The sequence below is a fragment of the Kryptolebias marmoratus genome, linkage group LG22, assembly GCF_001649575.2.
Source record: "Kryptolebias marmoratus isolate JLee-2015 linkage group LG22, ASM164957v2, whole genome shotgun sequence".
Lineage (NCBI taxonomy): Eukaryota > Metazoa > Chordata > Actinopteri > Cyprinodontiformes > Rivulidae > Kryptolebias > Kryptolebias marmoratus.
In genome coordinates this window covers 14,660,912-14,681,215 of record NC_051451.1, presented here as the reverse complement: position 1 = coordinate 14,681,215, position 20,304 = coordinate 14,660,912, and the positions used below count along the sequence as shown (strand labels likewise).

Sequence of the window (20,304 nt, the reverse complement as noted above, 5' to 3'; positions counted from 1 at the left end):
TTAGATGAAAGCACAGCTTGTTGTTTAATTCTGATTTTTTTTTTTTTTTATCAGAGCTTAACATGACATTATTGTTTTTATCGGTTGTGTCAAAGGACATGGAAGTTGTTCCAGAGATATGTCCCTGTGGTATTTTTTTAGAGTGTCCACAATATTATGATAATATAACCATAAGGCTCACGCGTCGTTGTTGGTATCAGCTCTGAACACAAGAAGAAGGAAAGCACAGAGGAGCAGTTCGTTTGTGGAAAACAAGTCCTGTTACCTCAGCCCCACCTGTCTAGCCATGAGCTCAGAGGTGAACCAGAGTTCAGCCAAGCTGGGAGCAGTTCCTGTTGTTTTATCTGGAGCATGTACCATATTTCCCGATGAAATACTACAGTCGGGGAAGAGACACCGCTGTGCAACCGAGGAAACAATTGACCTGGCATGAATGATTCAGAGGTACATATCTGCTATAATACCAACACAGGCGGACGTAACTGAGAGCGGGTCTCTGTGGCATCACTGATCCTGCCTCAGATAACACCTCGATCATCAACTATGTATGGATCTGGCAAAAGATGTAAGATAACGTCCAAGTGAGAGTAGATGTTTTACCAACCCAAGTCAGAGGAGACCCCTGTTAAGACACAGAACCAGAAAGCAAGGCGGACCACAAAACACTTTACAGAAGAAAGGGTGTTGCTTTAAAAATTATTTCTAAATTATGTTTACCCTAAAACACTAAATATTAGACACACATACATACACAAAAAACTACTCTACTCTCACTTGGGCGTCGACAAAAACGGCAACAAAATGATGATTTCTGATTTGGTGCTATTCTTCAAAGATAAAAACAATAATCTATATGAAGTCGATCCATATATGCAGAAACAAAAACACAATAACAGAAGGTTAGAAAAATACAAAATGCAAAAACAGAAGATTAACGACAGTTGCACTGCGAAGCACACCATAATTGTTGAGAAACAAGAATGTAAATTAATCTAAATAAGACACAACACATCTTTATTGTCACTCAAAGGGACACAAAGACACGTAGAATGAGCTCTACGTGACCCAAAACAACCAAAATCAGACACAAAGGAAGCCGAGACATATGATGAAACATAAAATGATAAGCTGAAATAATTCAAATGTTACATATGATAAGTGAAATGGGGTCAAAGAAACAATAAAAGGATGACAAATATCCCAAAAGAGTCTTAAACCAACTAAACTAAGATGCAAAACAGCCAAAATATGATGGTTAATAATTTGACTAAAAACTAAATCCTGAAATAACCAGTGAAAACAAAGCGCATACAGAGGAACATAAAAAATGCCAAATGTCCATAATTAAGTGTAACCCAGTATAACAAAAACAATGAATCTCAAATATCATAAAACTAAGAAAAAAAAGAAAATACAGCAACATGGCAATGCTTACAAGTAAAGTTATGCTAGTTTTCATCTACTTAATGGCCATCACAGAAAATTAACATAAACCTGAAACCCTAAAGATCAGTTTATTTGACCTGTATCGTCTTTTATGTTATTATGCTGAGTTTTTTTTTTATTACTGTACCTTTAGATCAGATCTTAAAATGTTTTATTTTATTCTATTTTCCCCGTATTTGTAGTGTTTTAGAAACACCTTACCATACAGTTTTTTTCAGTCATGTTTGTGCGTGTTTTGTATGTTTTGGGACCAAAACAGAAACCGGATGTTTGCACTTTGAGGAAATGACGTTGTAACGTTTTGAATCGTCCGGGCTAACAACAACAACACGCATCGAGCCTCAACTAGTCTGAACTGATCAGCCTCCCTGCCTCAGACGCATCTGGGGGGGGGGACTTTAAAGCTCCATGCATCTATAGTCTCCATCACGGTGAGTTTTACTCCATCAAATGTTCGCATTTAGATAACCGGGGAAAGCGTTACCAAGGTAACCCCTTAGCTTTAGCTAACAGAGCTAGCTCGCCGTTATTTCTCTTACATAATGTGTAAATTAAGGTTAGCCAGCTGCATGAGAGGACGCGGATAACAAGGTAATACGTGGAAGAAGTTACAATTGTGCAATAATTCATAATTGTAGAGGTATGCTATATTGGTTAATTTAGTGAAAAGAATTAGCTTAATGTGCTAGCGCGAGGCAGAAAATATGAAAAGAGAGGTCATGGGGATTGTGTTGTTCGTGAGCATTTTTTTTGTAAGAAATGCTTTTGGAACATCATTATATGAGGCCCCAGTCAAACCTTATTTGGTACACAAGTGACAATTGTTCGGCTTTGGTTATTTAAAGTTTACAGAACATTAACTTTAGCATTTTCTTTTACCTGCTTTAGCACAGCAATGGACCTCCATAAGATCATCCACAGTGCTCTGCACGAATTTATCCAGGCCTATATTCCTGATGCAGATCTCAGGTAAGCCCTTTCTCCTGCTTTACTGCATATTTGATCAAATGTGGTTTTGCTTCAGCAGTGTCATTGCATGCCATCTTACTCAACACTTGCAGTTTGCAATAATAATAACAAAGGGCACCCTTCCTTCGAGTTTGCAAGAGCATTCAATTATAGCCTAAATCCATTCCTAGTAGCTGATTTTTACAGCTTAATTTAGTCACTTTTCATTGACTAACCTTCAACTGCTGGTTACTATGCAAACAGGTATTTATTGTTTTAATTGCAGAGTAAAAAAAAATAATAACAAGACCTAAAAAATCTGCATGAAAGTACAAGTCCTCTATTTACATTTTTCCCCACCTTTCCTTCATTCAATGCAGCACACTGGATGATGTTCTTCTGTCCTACATCACTGGAGTTCTGGAGGACCTGGGTTCCCAGCAGAGTGTTGAGGAGAACTTTGATGTGGAGGTCTTTGCCGAAATGCTGGAAGCTTACATACCTGGGTTTGCAGAAATTGAAAGGTAAAACTCTGCTTCTGAATAGTCATAAGTCAGTCCAGTAGTGCTGTGCCTTTTGAGGTTGATTCTGATTTGTTTTTTGCTTGTTTTCTGTTTTAGTGTCAAAGTTTGTGAAATGATGTTCAGTCTGGCTTCAAAACTAGCCACTGCTCGGACTTCAGGTAGGGCATTTTTTTTACCTTTAGTTGTGCATGTAGTATTGTGGTAGCTTTATGGTTATAATTTTTTTTTCTTTATGTTGAATCTTATCAAAATTGTGATTTTTATTTTCGATGAAAGGACCGAACCTCTCCCTAGTGATATTTGATTTGATTTTGTTTTGTAGCTTATGAAGAAAACACTGTTACTAAGGCAAGAGGAGAGGAGATTTCATTGAAACTCACCAGCCTGCCCAGTCGACCTCCAGCGGGACAAGAACCTCAGTGCCTTAAAACGGAGGGTGCCACAGCAAAGGTAGTCATTTTAGTACAAGCACTGGGGTTGTGCGTGTTGTGCATCTCGCCGCATATGTTAACTGTCGCAGCTAACCTTATAAATATGCATGCGTTCAGCTGTCAGAGTGTGAGTGGGAGTCCCAGGAACAGCACCTGCTGGAGATGTTTCCAAAGTGTAGCCTGTCGGAGGCTCGCAGTGCTTTGTCTATTGCCAAAGGAGACATGGAGGAAGCGGTGCGCCTTATCATCGAGGGTGATGTGCAGCTCAGCCCCAGTCCTCTGAGCGTGAGTCTCTATGAGACAGAAATAGTGCTTTCAGGACTTTTACTATGTGTAAGTTTGTTAATGGACCGATGATGTCCCGCTGCCCCAGGTAAATCATGGAAAGGGTATTTCTTCGCTGGCAGACCAGAAACTTAAAGAGAGCATACTCGAGAAGTGAGTGATGGCTGTTGTTGTTGTTGTTGTTGCTCAGCAAAACTCTCATCAGTTTCAAGTTAATAATTATGTTCCATCTCTAAAGGTACATGCTAGTGGACAGCGAGGAGGATAACAAAACACATCGGCCCGTTGTCCCCAAAGATGTAAGACTCTGGTCGTATTCACTTTTACATGCTGAACGTTTCATGTAATGGAACTACTTATTTAATGTGTGGTGTGGGTTTGTTTTCACAGGCCCCAAAGAAGCTTGTTCGTTACCATGGCAACCAGGTAGTAACCACTAAAGGGGAGCGATATCAGCTCGTGAAGACAAACGAGTCTGAGGACATGAAGAAGACGTATGTCAACCTGAAACCAGCTCGGAAGTACAGGTTCCATTGATGCACAACATCGTAAGAGCAGCTAATAACATTGTTGTTTACACTATATTTATTTATTGAGCTCATTTAACCGAAATTTAGTTTTTGTTTTTGCCCAAGTAATAACAAACATTCTTGGTGTGTTTGTGGCTTCTTTTTTTTTTTCCTAAGTGTTGTTACCATTACGCCTTGAAGAAAGCATTTTATTATAATTAGTTGGAACACTGTTTACTTAGACTTTCAAACTTTTGTGTGATTGTTTTGTCAGGATGTTGTAACCGGTGTTCTCGTTAGTGTAACAACATAACTGATTTGTTTTTGGCCACCTCAGCAGGTCTGATGTCCCATTGACAGCACTTTCTTTTTCTTTTTTTTTAACTCTGGAAAGTGAAGATCCATATTTATAAAAGCAAGTCGAGATCAAATCTATAGTATTTGTAAATAGGTATTGCTGATGAGAATTTTTTTTTTTTTAAAACTACATCTCAAATTGCCAATTTCATTACAATCCATTTTATATCTTACAGGACTGAAGTGCTGTGATCATTTTTTATCCAAGCCTTGAGTTATGAAACAATTTGCTGTGCTCCAAACCTGAATAACGTCTGAGAGAAGGTGCTAATTGGTTCCTCTTTATAGATAAAAAAAAAATGTTGGAAATTAGTCTACATGTCTGGTACTTGGGAAGACATTTAAATGTACTTTGCTTCTGATGCATTTATCTGGTTAAAGCCCTGCCAAGCCAGTGAGACTGTAGTTATCTATGTGCATGCACAAATAGAAATCCAGTCTCTATTATTACAAAAAAAAAAAAGGCATTTATAAGGACGATCCAGAAACGTTGCACCCTCTTTTAACCACTGAATACGTTTGAAGCATTATAAAATATATATATGGCTTGAGGTGATTTGTGAGTATCCAAAATCCAGCGAAAATAGAAAAACGCTTTCTACTCAAATTTGGCAGTTTGGCTGCCTCGGTTCCTAAAGTGTTTTTTGTTTTCTTCAGTAAACATTATGCAACAGTGATTTAAGTGTATATTTACCTAAAGCAAAGTAAGCATTCCATATGTTGTCTTAAAGTCTAGAAGATTTACTCAGCATTTTTTTTGTTGTTAATTTTCATTATATTCTCTTAGGCAGAGGTCACCAACCTTTTTAGCTCCACGGACCGGTTCATTATCAGACAGTATTTTCATGGACTGGCCTTTAAAGGTGTGGCAGATAAATACAACAAAATGAAATGATACGACCGGCATGAAAACAGGCGTATTTTTTAGAACATAATAAACGTAAATCCAACGTGTCCTCGCAGCTTTGTTAGCTGTGTCCTGGTGTTGTGTTATCAACATGAATAACACCCTCTCCTCCTAATGTTCTCTGGTCAATATGGCGATGTTTAAACTTTAAAATAAGAGACACCACAAATATAAAGCGCACAAAGAATACACCTCGCCATAATGCTGAATCAGTGGGAGCCCTGTGCCTGTTTCTCAGTAACGAGACGGTCCCATCCAGGGCTTCCAGACGTTTTTTTTTTACTTGTTTTGCTAGCTTGTGGGTTTGTTTTTAGCGGTAACGTATCACATGACCTAGATAAGCGTTCTGACAGGCATCAAGACTGAGTCGTAGACAGATGTAGTGGAGAGAATCCGGTCATTATTTCATAATAAATGTTGTTCAGACTCCAAAAATAAAAAAAGGAAATACTGTAAGTTAATTATTTTTTCTGTGCGGCCCAGTACCAAATGACCCGGGGATTAGGGACCTCTGCTCTAAGAGATTGCAATTTTTTTAATTTTTTTTTTGAAAACTCGATTTTATTAGTTTAGCCATTAAGCTGTGCTTTCAAGTTGACATGATACCTTAGTGGTTCTCTCAAACTCCTTTTTGTTGTTTATTTCCTTGTGACTGTTGTGAAACTTTATTACGAGTGGGTTCATAACTATTGTTTGTTGTATATTAGGATGAATAAGTTGTTTTTATTCTTTTTTTTAAACGAAGATGTACAGTTTATCCTAGATCCATTTGGTGAGTACTAAGCAGTTTTAAATGAGTGATCTGTTGTTTTCCTGACTGTAGTATAAACCAAATGAGTGTTGAGAACATGATGTTACTGATGCTTATCAGCAGCAATGTTATTTTTAATCAGTGTATGATGGTGTCACTGTAAAGCATGGAATGGACTTCCTGTAGCCATTCACAGCTGACTTTTAAATCATGGCTTTGAGAACCGACTGACACAATTTATAGTAAATACTAATTTTTGTAGACTACTTTATGTGCTCTTGGTTTTTTTTCCTGATAGTTGCATACACAACTGATTTTACAACTACACACAACTCATTTCCACAGGTGGGGAAAATAAATAAATAAAATCCATCATTATAAAGATGTCACTTTTAAAGCTGTTTATTGCCAGAGTGAAAACAAACACATTCACCAAAAAATAGAAAAGTTAAAAATCAACTTCCTGTTAATTATACTGCCATGCCAACACTGGGCAAGGCACACATCGTAAACACTTACCCTAAAAATAGAATACTCGGGTGACTTTGTTTTACAAATGGATTAAAACTTTGATTATTGTGCAAATAGTTAAACAACACATGCACATTATCAGTGATTTACAAATTTCATCTGTTCATCGTGAGCTGTTTCGCCTGACGTCACACAGCTGTTTCTGAGCATGAAGACGTATATCTACTGGCTTCAGTGTTGGTTTGGCACACAGCACAATACAGGAAATGATCACCTCTTTTGTGCGATTTACACCGATCAGCCACATTATTAGAAACCACCAACAGGTGAAGTGAATAACATTGCTCATGTGCGCACTGTTCTGATGGGAAAACTTGTCAGCTGTGTTGAAGTGACCAGTTGGTTTTAAAAGTAGTGGCTTATCGTTGTACATGTCTGCAGGTTGTGAGAGAATAAGTGCATCCCAGATGACAGATATTCTACAGGCGTCATTAACGGGGCTTTTCAACATAGGAGTTTTGTACACATTGTACAATAACTTTATCTTTGATCTGCAGCATTTAACATGCTGAAAGATAGGATGGTGATCAAGCTTACCAGGAAACCACAAATCTGACCACTAGGTGGCGCATTACACTTCACTGCAATAGCTTTTGCAACGGTACATTCCAGCAGATGGTAGCAGTCAGCTATTAGCATTTAAACATCATTTGTGCAGTTACCTTTAATCAGTTTTACACTCATAATGAATCTTATTGGCCTGAAAACGAGCCGTAATTATTCTGAAAAGCTTCCCTCAAAAGGTAACCCACTCTAGGTTCTTCCAAATTCTTACAGAAAAGTTTTATTTGCAACTTTAGTTGCAATAAGAGTATTTTCAGCATTCCTCCTGCTGTTACTAGATTGCTTAGCAGCAAATCCTTAAAGAGCCCTTGAAAAACAAACCAAACAAGAAAAAAAATATTTATAAAAAGCTATCACACCACTGAAAAGAAAAAAAAAAGACACTTTTACATATTTCTTCAGCTAAAACCCAGTCACTAGGGAGCGCAAGCCAGCGTATCTCTCGTGCCGGTCCCAAGCCCGGGTAGATGGTGAGGGTTGTGTCTGGAAGGGCATCGGGCGTAAATCACTTTTGCCCAAACATACATGCGATGTTTGTCCAAGTGACACCATACCGGATTGTTCGAGGCCCGAGTTAATAACGACCGCCAAACATCCTGTTGACAAACAGGGTACCGGCAGAAATTGTGCTACTGTTGGTCGAAGACCACGAGGAGGGAAACGTGCCAGGAGACGGGGAGAAGAGGAAAGTCAAGGATGTAGGACTGAGGGTAGCAACTCTAAACTTAGGGACAATGACAGGCACAGGTAGAGAGCTGGCTGACACGATGCAGAGGAGGAAGGTAGATGTATTATGTAAACAAGAGACCAAGTGGAAGGGAAGCAAGGCTCTCAGCACTGGGGCAGGGTTTAAGCTATTTTACCATGGTGTGCATATGAAGAGAAATGGAGTAGGGGTGGTTCTGAAGGAGGAGGTAGCAAGGAATGTAGTCGAGCTAAAAAGAGTGTCAGATAGGGTGAGGCTGAATGTTGTCAGTGGTTATGCTCCACAGGCTGCATGTGATGTTACCATCACATCCAACCTGATGACCAGGAAGGACAGATGGTGGTGGATTTTGCCAAGAGGATGGAAATGGCTGTAGTCAACACGTATTTCCAAAAGAGGGAGGAGCGCAGGGTGACCTAAAACAGTGGAGGCAGGAGTACGCAGGTAGACTACATTATGTGTAGAAGAGGTAACCTGAGGGAGACAATGGCAGGGATGGCATCGGATGGTGGTGTACATGTGTGTGAATGAGAGGGAGGCAGGTGGAAAAGTGAGGTTACAAGAAGCAGGGGTCACAAAGGTGACCTCTGTGCTGTCCTTGCTAACTTCTCCTTCACTTCAAGTACTTTGGGTCGACTGTTCAGGAACACAGGGAGTGTGGTAAAGAGGTGAAGAAGAGGGTCCAGGCAGGATGGAGTGGATGGAGATTAGTTTCAGGAGTGATCTGTGACAAAAGGGTGACAGCAAAGGTTAAAGGAAAGGTTTACAGGACAGTGGTGAGAGCAGCTATGTTGGATGGTTTGGAGACAAAAAGACAGGAGACAGAACTGGAAGTGGCAGAGCTGAAGATGTTGAGGTTCTCCTTGGGAGGGACGAGGATGGACAGGATTAGGAATGAGGTCATCAGAGGTACAGCACAGGTTGAAGGACTGGGAGATAAAGTTAGAGAGGCCAGACTGAGATGGTTTGGACATGTGCAGAGGAGGGACAGTGGGTATATTGGTAGACGGATGTTAGAGATGCAGCTGCCAGGAAAAAGACAAACAGAAGATATATGGACACAGTCAGAGAGGACATGGAGGTAGTTGGAGTGAGGACAGAGTAAAGATTGAGATGGAGGAGGACGACTGTGGCGACCCCTGAAAAGTTGAACAGCCGAAAGAAAAAGATTACATATTTCTTTCAGCTGTGCTCCCTTTTTCACATCCGTACATTTGATAATTTACTACCGTTTATAGAACAATAACTGTGTGATTGTAACGTCCTTTAAATCAAACAAATCGTACTGATAAATTACTACACTTCACAATAGAAAGCACATAGACAATGTAGATGCTCTCAGTTGTGAAGCGGTCTTTGTGACAAAGATGGGGAACAATCTGAAACTTACTTGCAACTGTTTAAAGGAAATGTGTTTGATAAACACACTTTTTTATTCCTTGGCTCATCCATAAGTGGTAAAAAGACACTGAGGTTGCCTCAAAGGTGCCAATTCACAACAGGGCCAATAGTTGACACTTTTAGACTGTTAAGAGAACATAACCCTACCTACAGGTCTCCCCAAAGACAAAAGATCAACGTCTTCAAGTTGGTAGGTTGGAATCCCAATAGTCAGTTGCTTGTTTCTTCTTCAATTGTTGTTGTTGCACTTGGAGACTGAATTGTTTTAGTGTGGCTGCATATTGCCATGCAGTGATGCTTAGCTCCAATGACAGAAAGCATCTATCACACACACACACAGCAATGTAACTTTCACATGCAAACAGTTTCCAGAGCAGTCTATTTAACAGTCCCAAGGCTGGAGCTCTAGCTGAGATCCTGATCATATCTCCCTTTGATCATTGTTTTTAGTAAAGGTCCAACCTGCAGAAAAAGATAATAAATAACAGGATGAGAAACTTCATAAAGTGAGGCATTATTTTACTCACTGTCTTAAACAGCATACTGTAGGTCTTTCTTTCGTACTAAATCAAGTGAGCCGTGTATATAATCAGTAATTGGGTTGCTTGGGAGGGGTCAGCATGCCCCAGAGCTTTCATATAGCAAGTGACCTAAATGTAGATCCTATTTAATGTCCTAGAAACAGGCAGTGGGATATTCACCAATGCTAGCAGTAGTGTCTCTCTCTTGACGGGGGGTAAAAAACATAAAAGTATGTGCTTTTACCTCATGTGCGTCTCCAAGTGCTTCTCCCAACATCTTCTCAATATTCCTCATGATGGCAACCTTTTGGTGAGCTTGCAGTGGGTATTCTATCCGCTTAGGCGTGGGGGCTCCCTAAACAAGAGTCACAAAGGTTAGGAAGAAATGCAGAGGAACAGATACCAGATAAATCTTAAGAATTGGTTGAAGGGACTGAAATGTCCATACTTTGTACCAGAAGTTTACTGTGATGGTCACTCCTCCGTCCAGTAAAGATTCAATGTGATGCCACCTTAAAGCGAGCAGACAAATATAAGTCACTAATTCAAAGCAACAAAGAGTCATTTTGATGTATGTATTTTAAGTCAATGTTGATTTAACAAAGATGGAAACAGGATGTCTGAGATCTGTTTTATAGCATGTCCAATCTACAGAAATCGACTTTAGCAATCTAATCAGATAATACCAAAATGAAATGCAGGGCACATAACAGCATGACAGCTGGTGAATATTCCAGGAAGTCGGTGTAAACGAGAAAGTCAACGTTGTTGTGTGGTCTCGACAGAAAGACCATAAAGATGTGCTTCTTACCAATACATAGGGATGTACAGAACATCTCCAGGTCCCACAACAGCTTCATAACCAACAACATTTTTAAAATTCGGGAACTTCCCATAGTCGGGGTTATCAAAATCAACCTATGTATAAAAAAAGAAAAAAAAGAATGAACAGTCAATGAAAAGTTGAACATGCCCCATCTCAAATTGCCAAAACCAAAAATAATAAATGTTTGCTTATAAACAATGGATGTTGAAATAAAAAAGATGTTTTATGAAAAATGTTAACTTGACCTAATCTGAATAACAATAAAAGGATAAGAATAATGTTTTCACCGTAATACCTGGCTCTGTCGGTCGCAGGGGTGATGGACAGGGTACGGATAGAGACACTCAAACTGGTCTGGGGGGAAAAGGATGCACCTCTTATGACCTTTGATCTGTGCAAAAAAGTTCTGCTGCTCATCGTAATGTGCTGGGGTCACATTGCCTGGGAGGAAAAATTAAAAAGACACAACGGTAAAAACCAACCAAAGTGGACGCATCCGTCGTTCAGAAACAGTGCTTCTCATGGGGCAGAAAGGCGCAGTGAGAACCTCACCCTCCATGCCGACAAGCAGCAGGTTAGACGTCAGCGGGCCCCAGTTCCTCCTGGCTTGCTGCTGATTGATCCAGTTCCAGTTAAAACCGAGAAAGTCAACAACGATCTTCTTACCTACCGTGTCATTCAGTGTCTGCTGCAAGTAGACTCTGGAAATGGATGAGAAAATGAACTGTGAGACAAACAGATTGCTGAGAACAAGACTTGATGCTACGAATGAGCGGGCAGGATAACGCTTTGCTTAGTAGGTAGTTTACAAATAATGAGGGGAAAAATGTGATGTCACAGAGGCAGACGGTCAAACAGTGAGGTTTCCAGATGTTAGGTCACATAAATCAGCTTCTCGTACGATTTTCTCATATAAACAGTTAGTCAAGCTGCATTACAAGCACAACTTGTTCTTAATACTTTACTTTTTCCAAGTTAAAACCAACCTAAATGTCAATAAGCACGTAACTCACTCCACATTCCCCACGCCTTACCTCTCCTCTCCTCCCATTTCCTCCGTTTTATGCATTTTGTCCACGAATTCAGAGAACTTCATCTCCATCCGTCGAGACTTGGGCACAAAGTTCTCAAAGTTGGACATTTTCTTCTCGTCGTAGTAAAGGAACTTGTGGTTCTCTGACATGTACACGGAGAAGTCTCCATTCCCGATGTTCTCCAGGAGGTACGGGATGTCCCATTTGAGAGCTGGATACACAAGGTTTGTGTCTGTTAAAACCACCGGTTCCTGAAAGCGGAAGACAAATATTTCAGCATTATGACGCAACAAAGGCTGACGCTTATTCATGTGCAATTTGTACTTTAAAGTCCATTCTTATAAATGCATTTTTTGTTCTACTGCATAATTAATAGTTTATTTATTATTTTAATCCAAGGTTTAAATGGTAAATGTTCAGGCAACTTGGAAAGCAAAAATAAAAGCTTAAATTTTGACATGTTCCATCTTTCTTTATTAAATTTACATTCTTCAAGAACAATAAAAAAAATTACTTTTCTCGCAATAAGTTTCTATTAAGCTCGCCGGATGACACCGGTTAGTCAAATGTGTTCACGTCGCCATTTTTGACGTTGACTTAATGTGCAGCATTGATGGTGTGCGCGCTCTCGACCACGGGAGTTGTGGGGGGGTGCAAGAATCCCAACGGGCACAACCACCCTGGCACAACACCGGCACGTGCACGCGCGCACTACAAATAGGCGAGCTGTAACCATGGTAACGCGCGCGCGCACACACACACCGCTGAGCTCCGAGGCCTACGTGACGAACGCAGCGTAGACTCCGCCGGGCGCGCGCGCTCTCCGCCCGGCTGCCGAGCCGCTTCTTCTCGGTTTCACTTTCGCCGGAGAGACACCGGGCTCTGCGGCTGCGCCAAGTTGGTAGCGCTAAAAATAAATAAATTTTAAAAAATTTTAAATGAAAGGAAGCTGCGAAGCCGTCGGAGGTTCGGCTCGTTTTGAACGCGCTATTTCTGGTCTTGGTCTGTGTTCAAGTTTGTCCATGGCTGCAGCGTGAAGTTCTACTTATAAGGAATGTTGGACATTAAAGGACTCGCACCAGCATAACCATAAAAGTTATGCATTTATTCTTATATTTTCGCGTTTTTGCGGTCTGAATCTGGAGCATTGCAGAAGACTTCTTTGCAGATATTATGCTAACAGGGTGGACATTTCATACACGTTTCATCTTTGAAATCCCTCATCTTCTATACAATTCTGCATTCTGTCCTGTCTTTTTGCCTTCTTACCACAGCATTACATCATGGATACAGACCTTCAAATCTAAAAACAAACATCTAAACACGGTCATTTCCACAGCACAGATCTTACAACAACAAAAAACCCAAACACTGTCTTTGCTGCAAAACAACACGGGCCACATCAGCACCGGGTTTAGGGTGCTTTTTGGCTCACTTGTGTCACATCTTGAAGGTCGTGGAAACGAGTTCTCTCTTTCTATTCCTGTCAAATAATTCTCAGGAGCTGCCAGTTGTTGCAGGTTAAGCATGGTCTACTTTTGAGGATTGGATGCAGAGCGGGGTAGGGTCTAATTTGTCACGTTACAGAATGTGTTTCGGTCTGTTCGGGTTAGAGAAAAGAAAAAAAAGAAACCCACTTGAAATCAATACACCTTTCTCACAATGAAACTGCAAATACAGCGGCACCAGGAAGGCTAAACAGGAGGGACTGTTAGGTTAAACAGAACTACCAAAATCAAATGTCAGGAAATCAAATAATACAACACACCTTTCCCTAAAGTTAAGTTAAAGAATGCATAGTTCTGAATGCAGATAATGCACATATATGCTCTCAGCTGTCTCCTAATATCATGAAACCAAACGTGGCGATGATGTGTTTCGACGCCAATTTGCTTTGAGACGTTCCACGGCCCAGGCATGCAGCTTGTGACAGGAGTCACCCAGGACCTTCGGACGTGGTTTTAATTTAAAAAGCAAACAACAGTGCAGTCATGGCTGTGTAAATAAAGGATGAACGGTGTTAGCTCGCCTCGGGACAGCGTGCCTTCTGGGGAAATAAAAGTTGAAGGTAAAACAGACAGAAATTAAAAGGAAGTATTTATCAAAATATACTGTCCTAAATTAGGCATACATGCATTTGTTAACGTATTCCTTTGGTGTGATGAAAATGGGGCAAATTCATTTCAGATATGCTACTAGTACCTGCTTTTGTGTAAACCTTTATGAATTTGTTATTGTGGAGTCAGTAGGTGCTTTAAACCAGACTAAAACCAATAACTGGTTTATATTCAACCAGATAACTCTGCATGTGTAAATGAATCATCACACTGTTTATCTGTGATGTAACTTTATTTTATTTTTCATTTATACAGCTACAGCTTCCTGTATACCACAACCAGAGTTTAAGCTCCATTGTTTTATTATGACCTGTTAAACAAGGTTTTTTTATTTAGAAAAAAAAAAAAAAAGTTTCAGCAAGTGAACTCTGCAGCCGAGTTACCTCGTTGTTGATGAGCATCTCCGCCCTGGGGTCTGTGTGAGACAGCCTGGGGATGGGTTTGATGGGGAAGGAGTACCGCCGGAGCTGGGAGTCCTCCCAGCCCCGGCCCTGGACGCCGGAGAAAGCCGCGCCGCTTTCGCTTGTCGCCGCGTCAGCCTCCACCACGGTGGCCGCTGCCATGGTGCTGGTCGACGGTCCTTCCGCGCAGATGAAGCGACCCGGACTTCTTCAGTGCCCTGCAGCGGGAGGATCACGCGAGCCTTCCCATTCACGGTAATGGGTCATTTAAAATAAAAGCAAAACAAAAAAAGAAGTTCGTGAGATCCCGCGGCTCGGTTCCGTGTGTAGGTGTTTACACGCCGAGGTGACAAGCAGAAAACAAAACGACGGAAACTGAAACACTCAGGAAAACCCTTCTGTCGATTTCAGGCTCGGACTGTCCCACAGCGACACCCAGTGGTCAGGATGAGCCGCTGCTGTAATGATTCATCGCGGCCACAAGAGGAAGCTGTTGTAATTCGGGCCTGAATAGGAGCACTGAAGTGCATAAACCATTCTCAACAGTTTCCTGTAAACTGTTGAGAACAGTGTCTGTTAGCAAAATATCATGAAAACCATTTGACAGATTTTAAAGAAACTTTCAGAAAGTAACCAATTGATGCACGACTACAACTGATTAACTTTTGGACTGATTCTGATTCAAGATGGCCACCACAGCTACGTTAGAAAGCGCCTAATTGGCTATTACTCAGTCATTTTTAGAGTTAATGAGCTCAGATTTGGTGTGACAGTAGCTGTGAGTGATCCCTAAGACCTAATGTGACTTACCTAAAGATTCTTCAGTTTCTTATTGCTGTAAACTACTGGTGAAAATGCCTGTTAGCAAAATATCTCATGAACCACAGAACATATCTTAATAAAACTGTCAGAAAGTAATCAGTGGATGTCCACAAATATGTCCATAAGTCAGTCATTTCTATCAATATTTACTTATTATCTGCTGTGATGGTGGCTGTCAGTCGTCCCTAAGACGTAATGACTAGGGGATCCTTCAGGGGTTTTTTTTTGTTTAAAACATACTTATTAACTATTGGAGAGAAAGTTTGTTAGCAAAGTATATCATGAACCACTGAACAGATTTTAGGGAAACTCTCAGAAAGTAATCATTATATGTACGTCAACAGCTGATTAACGTATGGAGTCATTCTGATTTAAGATAAGGAAACGAAATCCCACATCAAGTGGCAGGCCCCTTCAAAGTTTCACCAGGAACTTTTCTAGTTGTTATTTTTTTTTCTCTTCTTATTCAGCAAAGAAGAATTGTCAGTAAAAGACATGTTACTCCAAGACAAAATGTATTAGCTGTATTTTACTTGTGTACTTTTCTTATGTTGTGCCTCATTTTAATAGTCTGTTCTCATAAAAGTTCTCTTTTTGTCTGTTGTTTAATTTTCATTTCTGCTCATGGTTATTTTTTGCTTAGAATAAGACGAAAAACACTGTATGAGCTTTTTGATGATTTATTTCTCAGTTGGTCAATTTTTTTTTGTCTCCCACGACTCATATTTTACAATTTTGTTTTAATTGTCAATGATTTTCATGTCTTAAACTATCATTGGAGCTTATCTGGATTTTTAATTTTACCCTGTCTTGATCTCTTTTTATTGGTTGTGTACACAGTAGCTGTGTTTTGTCATTTTTATTTGTCTATCAGCAATTCAAAGAGCACATCTGACATGGTTAGAACTGACATTTTGACACACAAGTAGGGAAAATTTAGGTCGACACTTCTTTCAGCCAGTGCACCAAAACAATGCATTTCTTAAAAAGGAAATGCATGTTGTTTGTTGTCTTGAGTGCCAGAGTTTTAAATAAGAATAAAATCCTTTTATACTGAAAAGTGACAGTGTTTTAGCCTTTTTTGTCAAATCTTGAAAACAAGATCATATGCAACCACACTGGATATTACAAAATTGGGCACAATCTGTTATAGCCTTAAGTTTATAACAAACATACATACATATATGATTTGTAACACAGCGCAGTATTTTTCCTCTGAGTCAGATTGTTAACTTGACCCCACTGTTTGACTTTCTGTGGGAAAGTGTGATAGAGCACTGAGCAAACACCTTTGAACTCCTGAACCAATATTTAACCCTGGTCATAGATCTGGTCATAGCCCCAGCTTCACTGTACTGATCTTTGGGCAGTCATTGTTCATGTGATAACAGAAAGATGTGCACACTGGACCTTTGCCTGGTGGAATGATTGGAGACGTGATGTAAAACCCACAGGAAGGGGGGTTAGTTGTACATGCAGTGCTGTCGTTTTTCAGTCACTTTGCAGTTTGGATCTTTGTGGGATTTGGGATCTTAAAGCTCCAAACCTGCTCCCTTAGACTCCCCGATGGGTTCCCATACCCCGCGTTTCCTGTGCAGATCAGTGAGCTGACCTGAGCAGAGCTGAAACCACCCCCTTCACCCTCACCCCACTCCCCCATAACCAGGAGTTTGTACCCCCCCGTTAGGTCTCTGCGAGCTCTCGATCCTGCAGGTGGAAACAAACACCACGGTTGTCCTTTTTCCCATCAGAACGACAACCGATGAGAAACGGAGCCCCCGTTGCAGATGAATAATTCACGCAGAGTGGACTTATCAGCTGACCGTTGTAAATGTTTTGTATTATTGCGGTTTGATAAGTAATACAACAAAGGTAAACTCTTTGATTTTTTTTTTTTTTAATCAGCACACGTGGTGACTTCACCGTTCATCTGGACTCATCTGTGTTGGCTTTCTCTCACATTCTCGCTGACCCTCGCCCCTCAAAGTGTTGTAGGTCCAAAACCCTTAAGTCATAAATCCTATTAGTCAAGGACTCTGTGAAGCATTATAAGTCTTTTCCCCAACTTTAATTGTTTGACCTATCACGTGGTAGTTGATGTATCTAAGTTCTCTCTCTACATATCCAAACAAATAATCATCCTAAGAGATTATTATTTATCTTAGATATAAAAAACACTCAACATCTGACAGTGAATCAAAAAGTTATGTATATTTTTTCTAGGATCATTTTAAGCAAGAAGGAAAATTTCTAATCAAAGTTATTAAAGCCATCTGCTTTAAATGCCCACCGTTCCTGTGCTGTGTCACCTCTCCTCCTGTCACTGCGCACTCATGTGTCATCACAGATTAAACATGGCAAAGCCAGCCCGAGAGACGGAAGTTTAGGCCCCGGGGTCAGAGGTCGTGTCACTCTCTGCGTGGGGGTGGAGCGTGCGTTCGAGTCGTGGTCGGTATTATGTGCTTGTTTCACATGTCTGCTTGTTGCAAGCAGTTCGCCTCCCCTCCTCTCTCTGTGGGTGTGTGGCAGCGCCGGCTTTGAGGAAATGAGAGAGAAAATGTGAAAAAAAAAAGAAGTTAATGAAAGCGACAGAAATGCAAGTTCGTCTCAGACTGTGTTCTTTAAAAAAGTAAATTAAGTTGCACAGAAGTATAGAAAAAGGGGAAATACAACCAAAGAAATCAGATTTATTCTATCATGGAAAGAAAATCTGCACATTTCCTTACAGTCTCACTTTAAAATCTTTCAAAATTGTATCAGCTTTTAATACTCTAGTTGAGTATAGTGCTTTCTGTTATGGCAATTTAAAAAAGGAAGAATAGTTTTATAAAACTAATTTAAAAAATACAAACCACAAAACAGAAAATCAGTACACAAGTTACAAGAAGTTTTAACATTAAAGGGAATAAATGAACACCGCCCATGATATTCATCTGGAATATTATAGAATCCTCACGAAGACGGGAACTTTTGCAAGCAAAAATGTAAATAATACCTCATTACATCTTATGGGTTTTCTGTTATTCGTACAACCCTGCCTAGAAAGTCCAATTGGCATGTGTTTTAGGTTTGACACAGGGAACGTTTGAGGGATTCTGCTTTATGTGAGGCTCTATGTGCAAGTATTAAATAAGGTTCTTTGTGGCAAAGTTAAACTTTGCTAAAGATCTTTAAAAAAAAAGAAAAGAAAAGATGTACAGATATAGCATATTTCTAAAGAGACAATAAGAGACAATATGTTTTTCATCTCAGGTAGGGTCCTGCATATTTGCTATATTTAACATTTAGGTGATTAAAAAAGTGTATTTTTTATAGAACAGTGTACAAAAAGACATTATTAGAAAACTGAGACAAATAAAAAGATATAAAAGGACTACAAAAAGACATAGTGGCTATAAATATCAGTGATATACATATATGTTGTTAATATGAGGCTAAAGACATCCAAATTCACTAAAATATTGAAAAAATGGAACTTTATTAGATGCAACAAACACAGAACAATCCAAAATATAAATAATTTGTTGTATTTCTCTAAAGTCTGCATGTCTTGATTCTCCATGGTATGAATAAGCGGGTCCATTGTTTCATAATCAGTGCACGAGAGTGAGGGGAGGCACTCTTAAGCACTGAAAACACTAATTAACTCCGTTCGTTTGAGGCTGAAACCTCAGAGATTTTCGGACTTGAATGTCCAGTTTAGCACCTGACGGTAGGTCTCCAGGTTAAGCATAGTATTATCTCTAAATGCTGCTTACCGGAGCGATGCCGCCTTTTATCTCTGCTGCCAATGCACAACTGATCCCCACTAAGAACGGCAGATGATTTTTAAGAAGCCTTCAGCTTTAATACAGTCCTGCTGCCTGACAAATTAGCTGACTGTAAGCTTCACTTCTGGATTTTCTGTAAGCAGACAGCTAACCTTTATGTCTCTGCGTGACAGCACGGAGATCTTCAGATCTTTTGAAGTAGAGCTCTGTGGAAAGGTTGAAAACAGTTAATATCCTACCTGCAGACAGGTCATTGGACAGCTGGTTTGAAGAAGTAAAGTTCAATTCTGATCTCACTGATGAACTAATGGCTAGTCCCATCAGGGCAAAGACCAAAGTGGGTGTCATAAAACAGCTCCAGTCTCAATCATTTCACAACATTTTATCCAAACACAATTTTGTAAACATTTTGGCCATCATCAGTTTGGCATCACGTGCTTATCGCCGCACTGGACAGAGATGCAAAGGTTTGTGAAAATGTTGCAGTTGGAGCTTTTTTATTGTACAACAGATATCCACTTTTGTCTTGGCCCCGCTCAGACTAGGCTTTAGTTTGCCAGTTCAGTCAGAACTAATCTCTTTTTCTCCAATCTACAACAGGTAAGATATTAATTGTTCACGGCCCTTCCGGCAGAACTCCACATGAAAAGATCCGAAGTGTCCCTTTCGTGTAAAATTCATTGCACTGTGTTCACCAGTTTTGGAGAAACTCTAATCCGAGTGGTTTGCCCTAATTCTACCTTTGAGCGCGCTGAATGAACGTTTTAAACACGACCGTTTGTCGGAGTCCCACAGAGCCGCGGGGCAAAAGTTTGGTATGCCGCTTTCTTTGTCGGTGAGCAGGTTTCTGTGCCGGCCTGGCAGAGCAATCCAGCCGGCCCACGGGGGTCATCAGAGGAGAGAGGAGTTCCAATTATGATCATTATTAGGTAAATAAGATGTCAACAAGGTGTTTCCTTGACACTTTGCAAAGTAAAAGGAGGAAGGTGCAGAAATGAACGCCCCCTGCTCAATGGGACCTCTAATCTCTCCTTTCATGGCCCTTCTTGTCTGAAGGGCTTCGGCGTTGGCTGCCATGTGCTGGTCTGCCTGGGCTGGCACTTCTTCCTCGCAGGTGGGGCGAGTCTCCTGGCAAGCATGTGTTTATAAAACTCACTTGTTTGGGCACAATACTTGAACTAACTTCTTTTGAGCGAACAGTGTGAATCTGAGCAAAGCCTTTTCCCAAAGTTCTTTAGAAGGCGGCGGCCCATTGAGAGGGGCAGAAGAAGGGATTACCTTCTTCGACAGTGGTGCATTTCCGAGAGAGCTGATTAGCCCTGCATTCATTGTTAAATCGAGCAAAGGAAGGCCCTAGAGGAGTGAAAGGATCCAAATAGGTGGGCCCGGAGAGAAAACAGCCACAGGAAGCCTTGCACAGGCAACCCAAAGTTTTCCCAACATTTCTCCCCCT

At 40.4% G+C, this 20,304-nt stretch overlaps 2 protein-coding genes across 3 annotated transcripts; one reads left to right on the top strand and one right to left on the bottom strand.

Moving 5' to 3' along the window:
* Window positions 1-1,720: 1,720 nt before the first annotated feature.
* cuedc2 (CUE domain containing 2) lies at window positions 1,721-4,984 on the top strand. The gene is made up of 9 exons (XM_017428491.3): window positions 1,721-1,877; window positions 2,335-2,415; window positions 2,775-2,918; window positions 3,015-3,076; window positions 3,241-3,368; window positions 3,467-3,634; window positions 3,723-3,787; window positions 3,873-3,933; window positions 4,025-4,984. The coding sequence occupies exons 2-9, from the start codon at window positions 2,342-2,344 to the stop codon at window positions 4,169-4,171; spliced, it is 849 nt and encodes a 282-aa protein (XP_017283980.1). The 5' UTR covers window positions 1,721-1,877; window positions 2,335-2,341; the 3' UTR covers window positions 4,172-4,984.
* Window positions 4,985-8,925: 3,941 nt separating this feature from the next.
* On the bottom strand, window positions 8,926-14,653 carry hif1an (hypoxia inducible factor 1 subunit alpha inhibitor). Of its 2 annotated transcripts, XR_001808852.3 has the most exons (9): window positions 14,242-14,653; window positions 11,742-11,992; window positions 11,260-11,408; window positions 11,003-11,148; window positions 10,693-10,799; window positions 10,330-10,393; window positions 10,126-10,236; window positions 9,508-9,822; window positions 8,926-8,984 (listed from the first exon to the last, which is right to left on the bottom strand). XR_001808852.3 is itself a non-coding variant. In XM_017427424.3 (8 exons), exons 1-8 carry the CDS (start codon window positions 14,419-14,421, stop codon window positions 9,766-9,768), a joined length of 1,065 nt encoding a protein of 354 aa, XP_017282913.1. In that variant the 5' UTR covers window positions 14,422-14,653; the 3' UTR covers window positions 9,007-9,765. The 2 variants fall into 2 exon arrangements, 1 of the variants encoding a protein (XP_017282913.1); XM_017427424.3 differs by lacking the exon at window positions 8,926-8,984 and having other exon boundaries at window positions 9,007-9,822.
* Window positions 14,654-20,304: the final 5,651 nt, after the last annotated feature.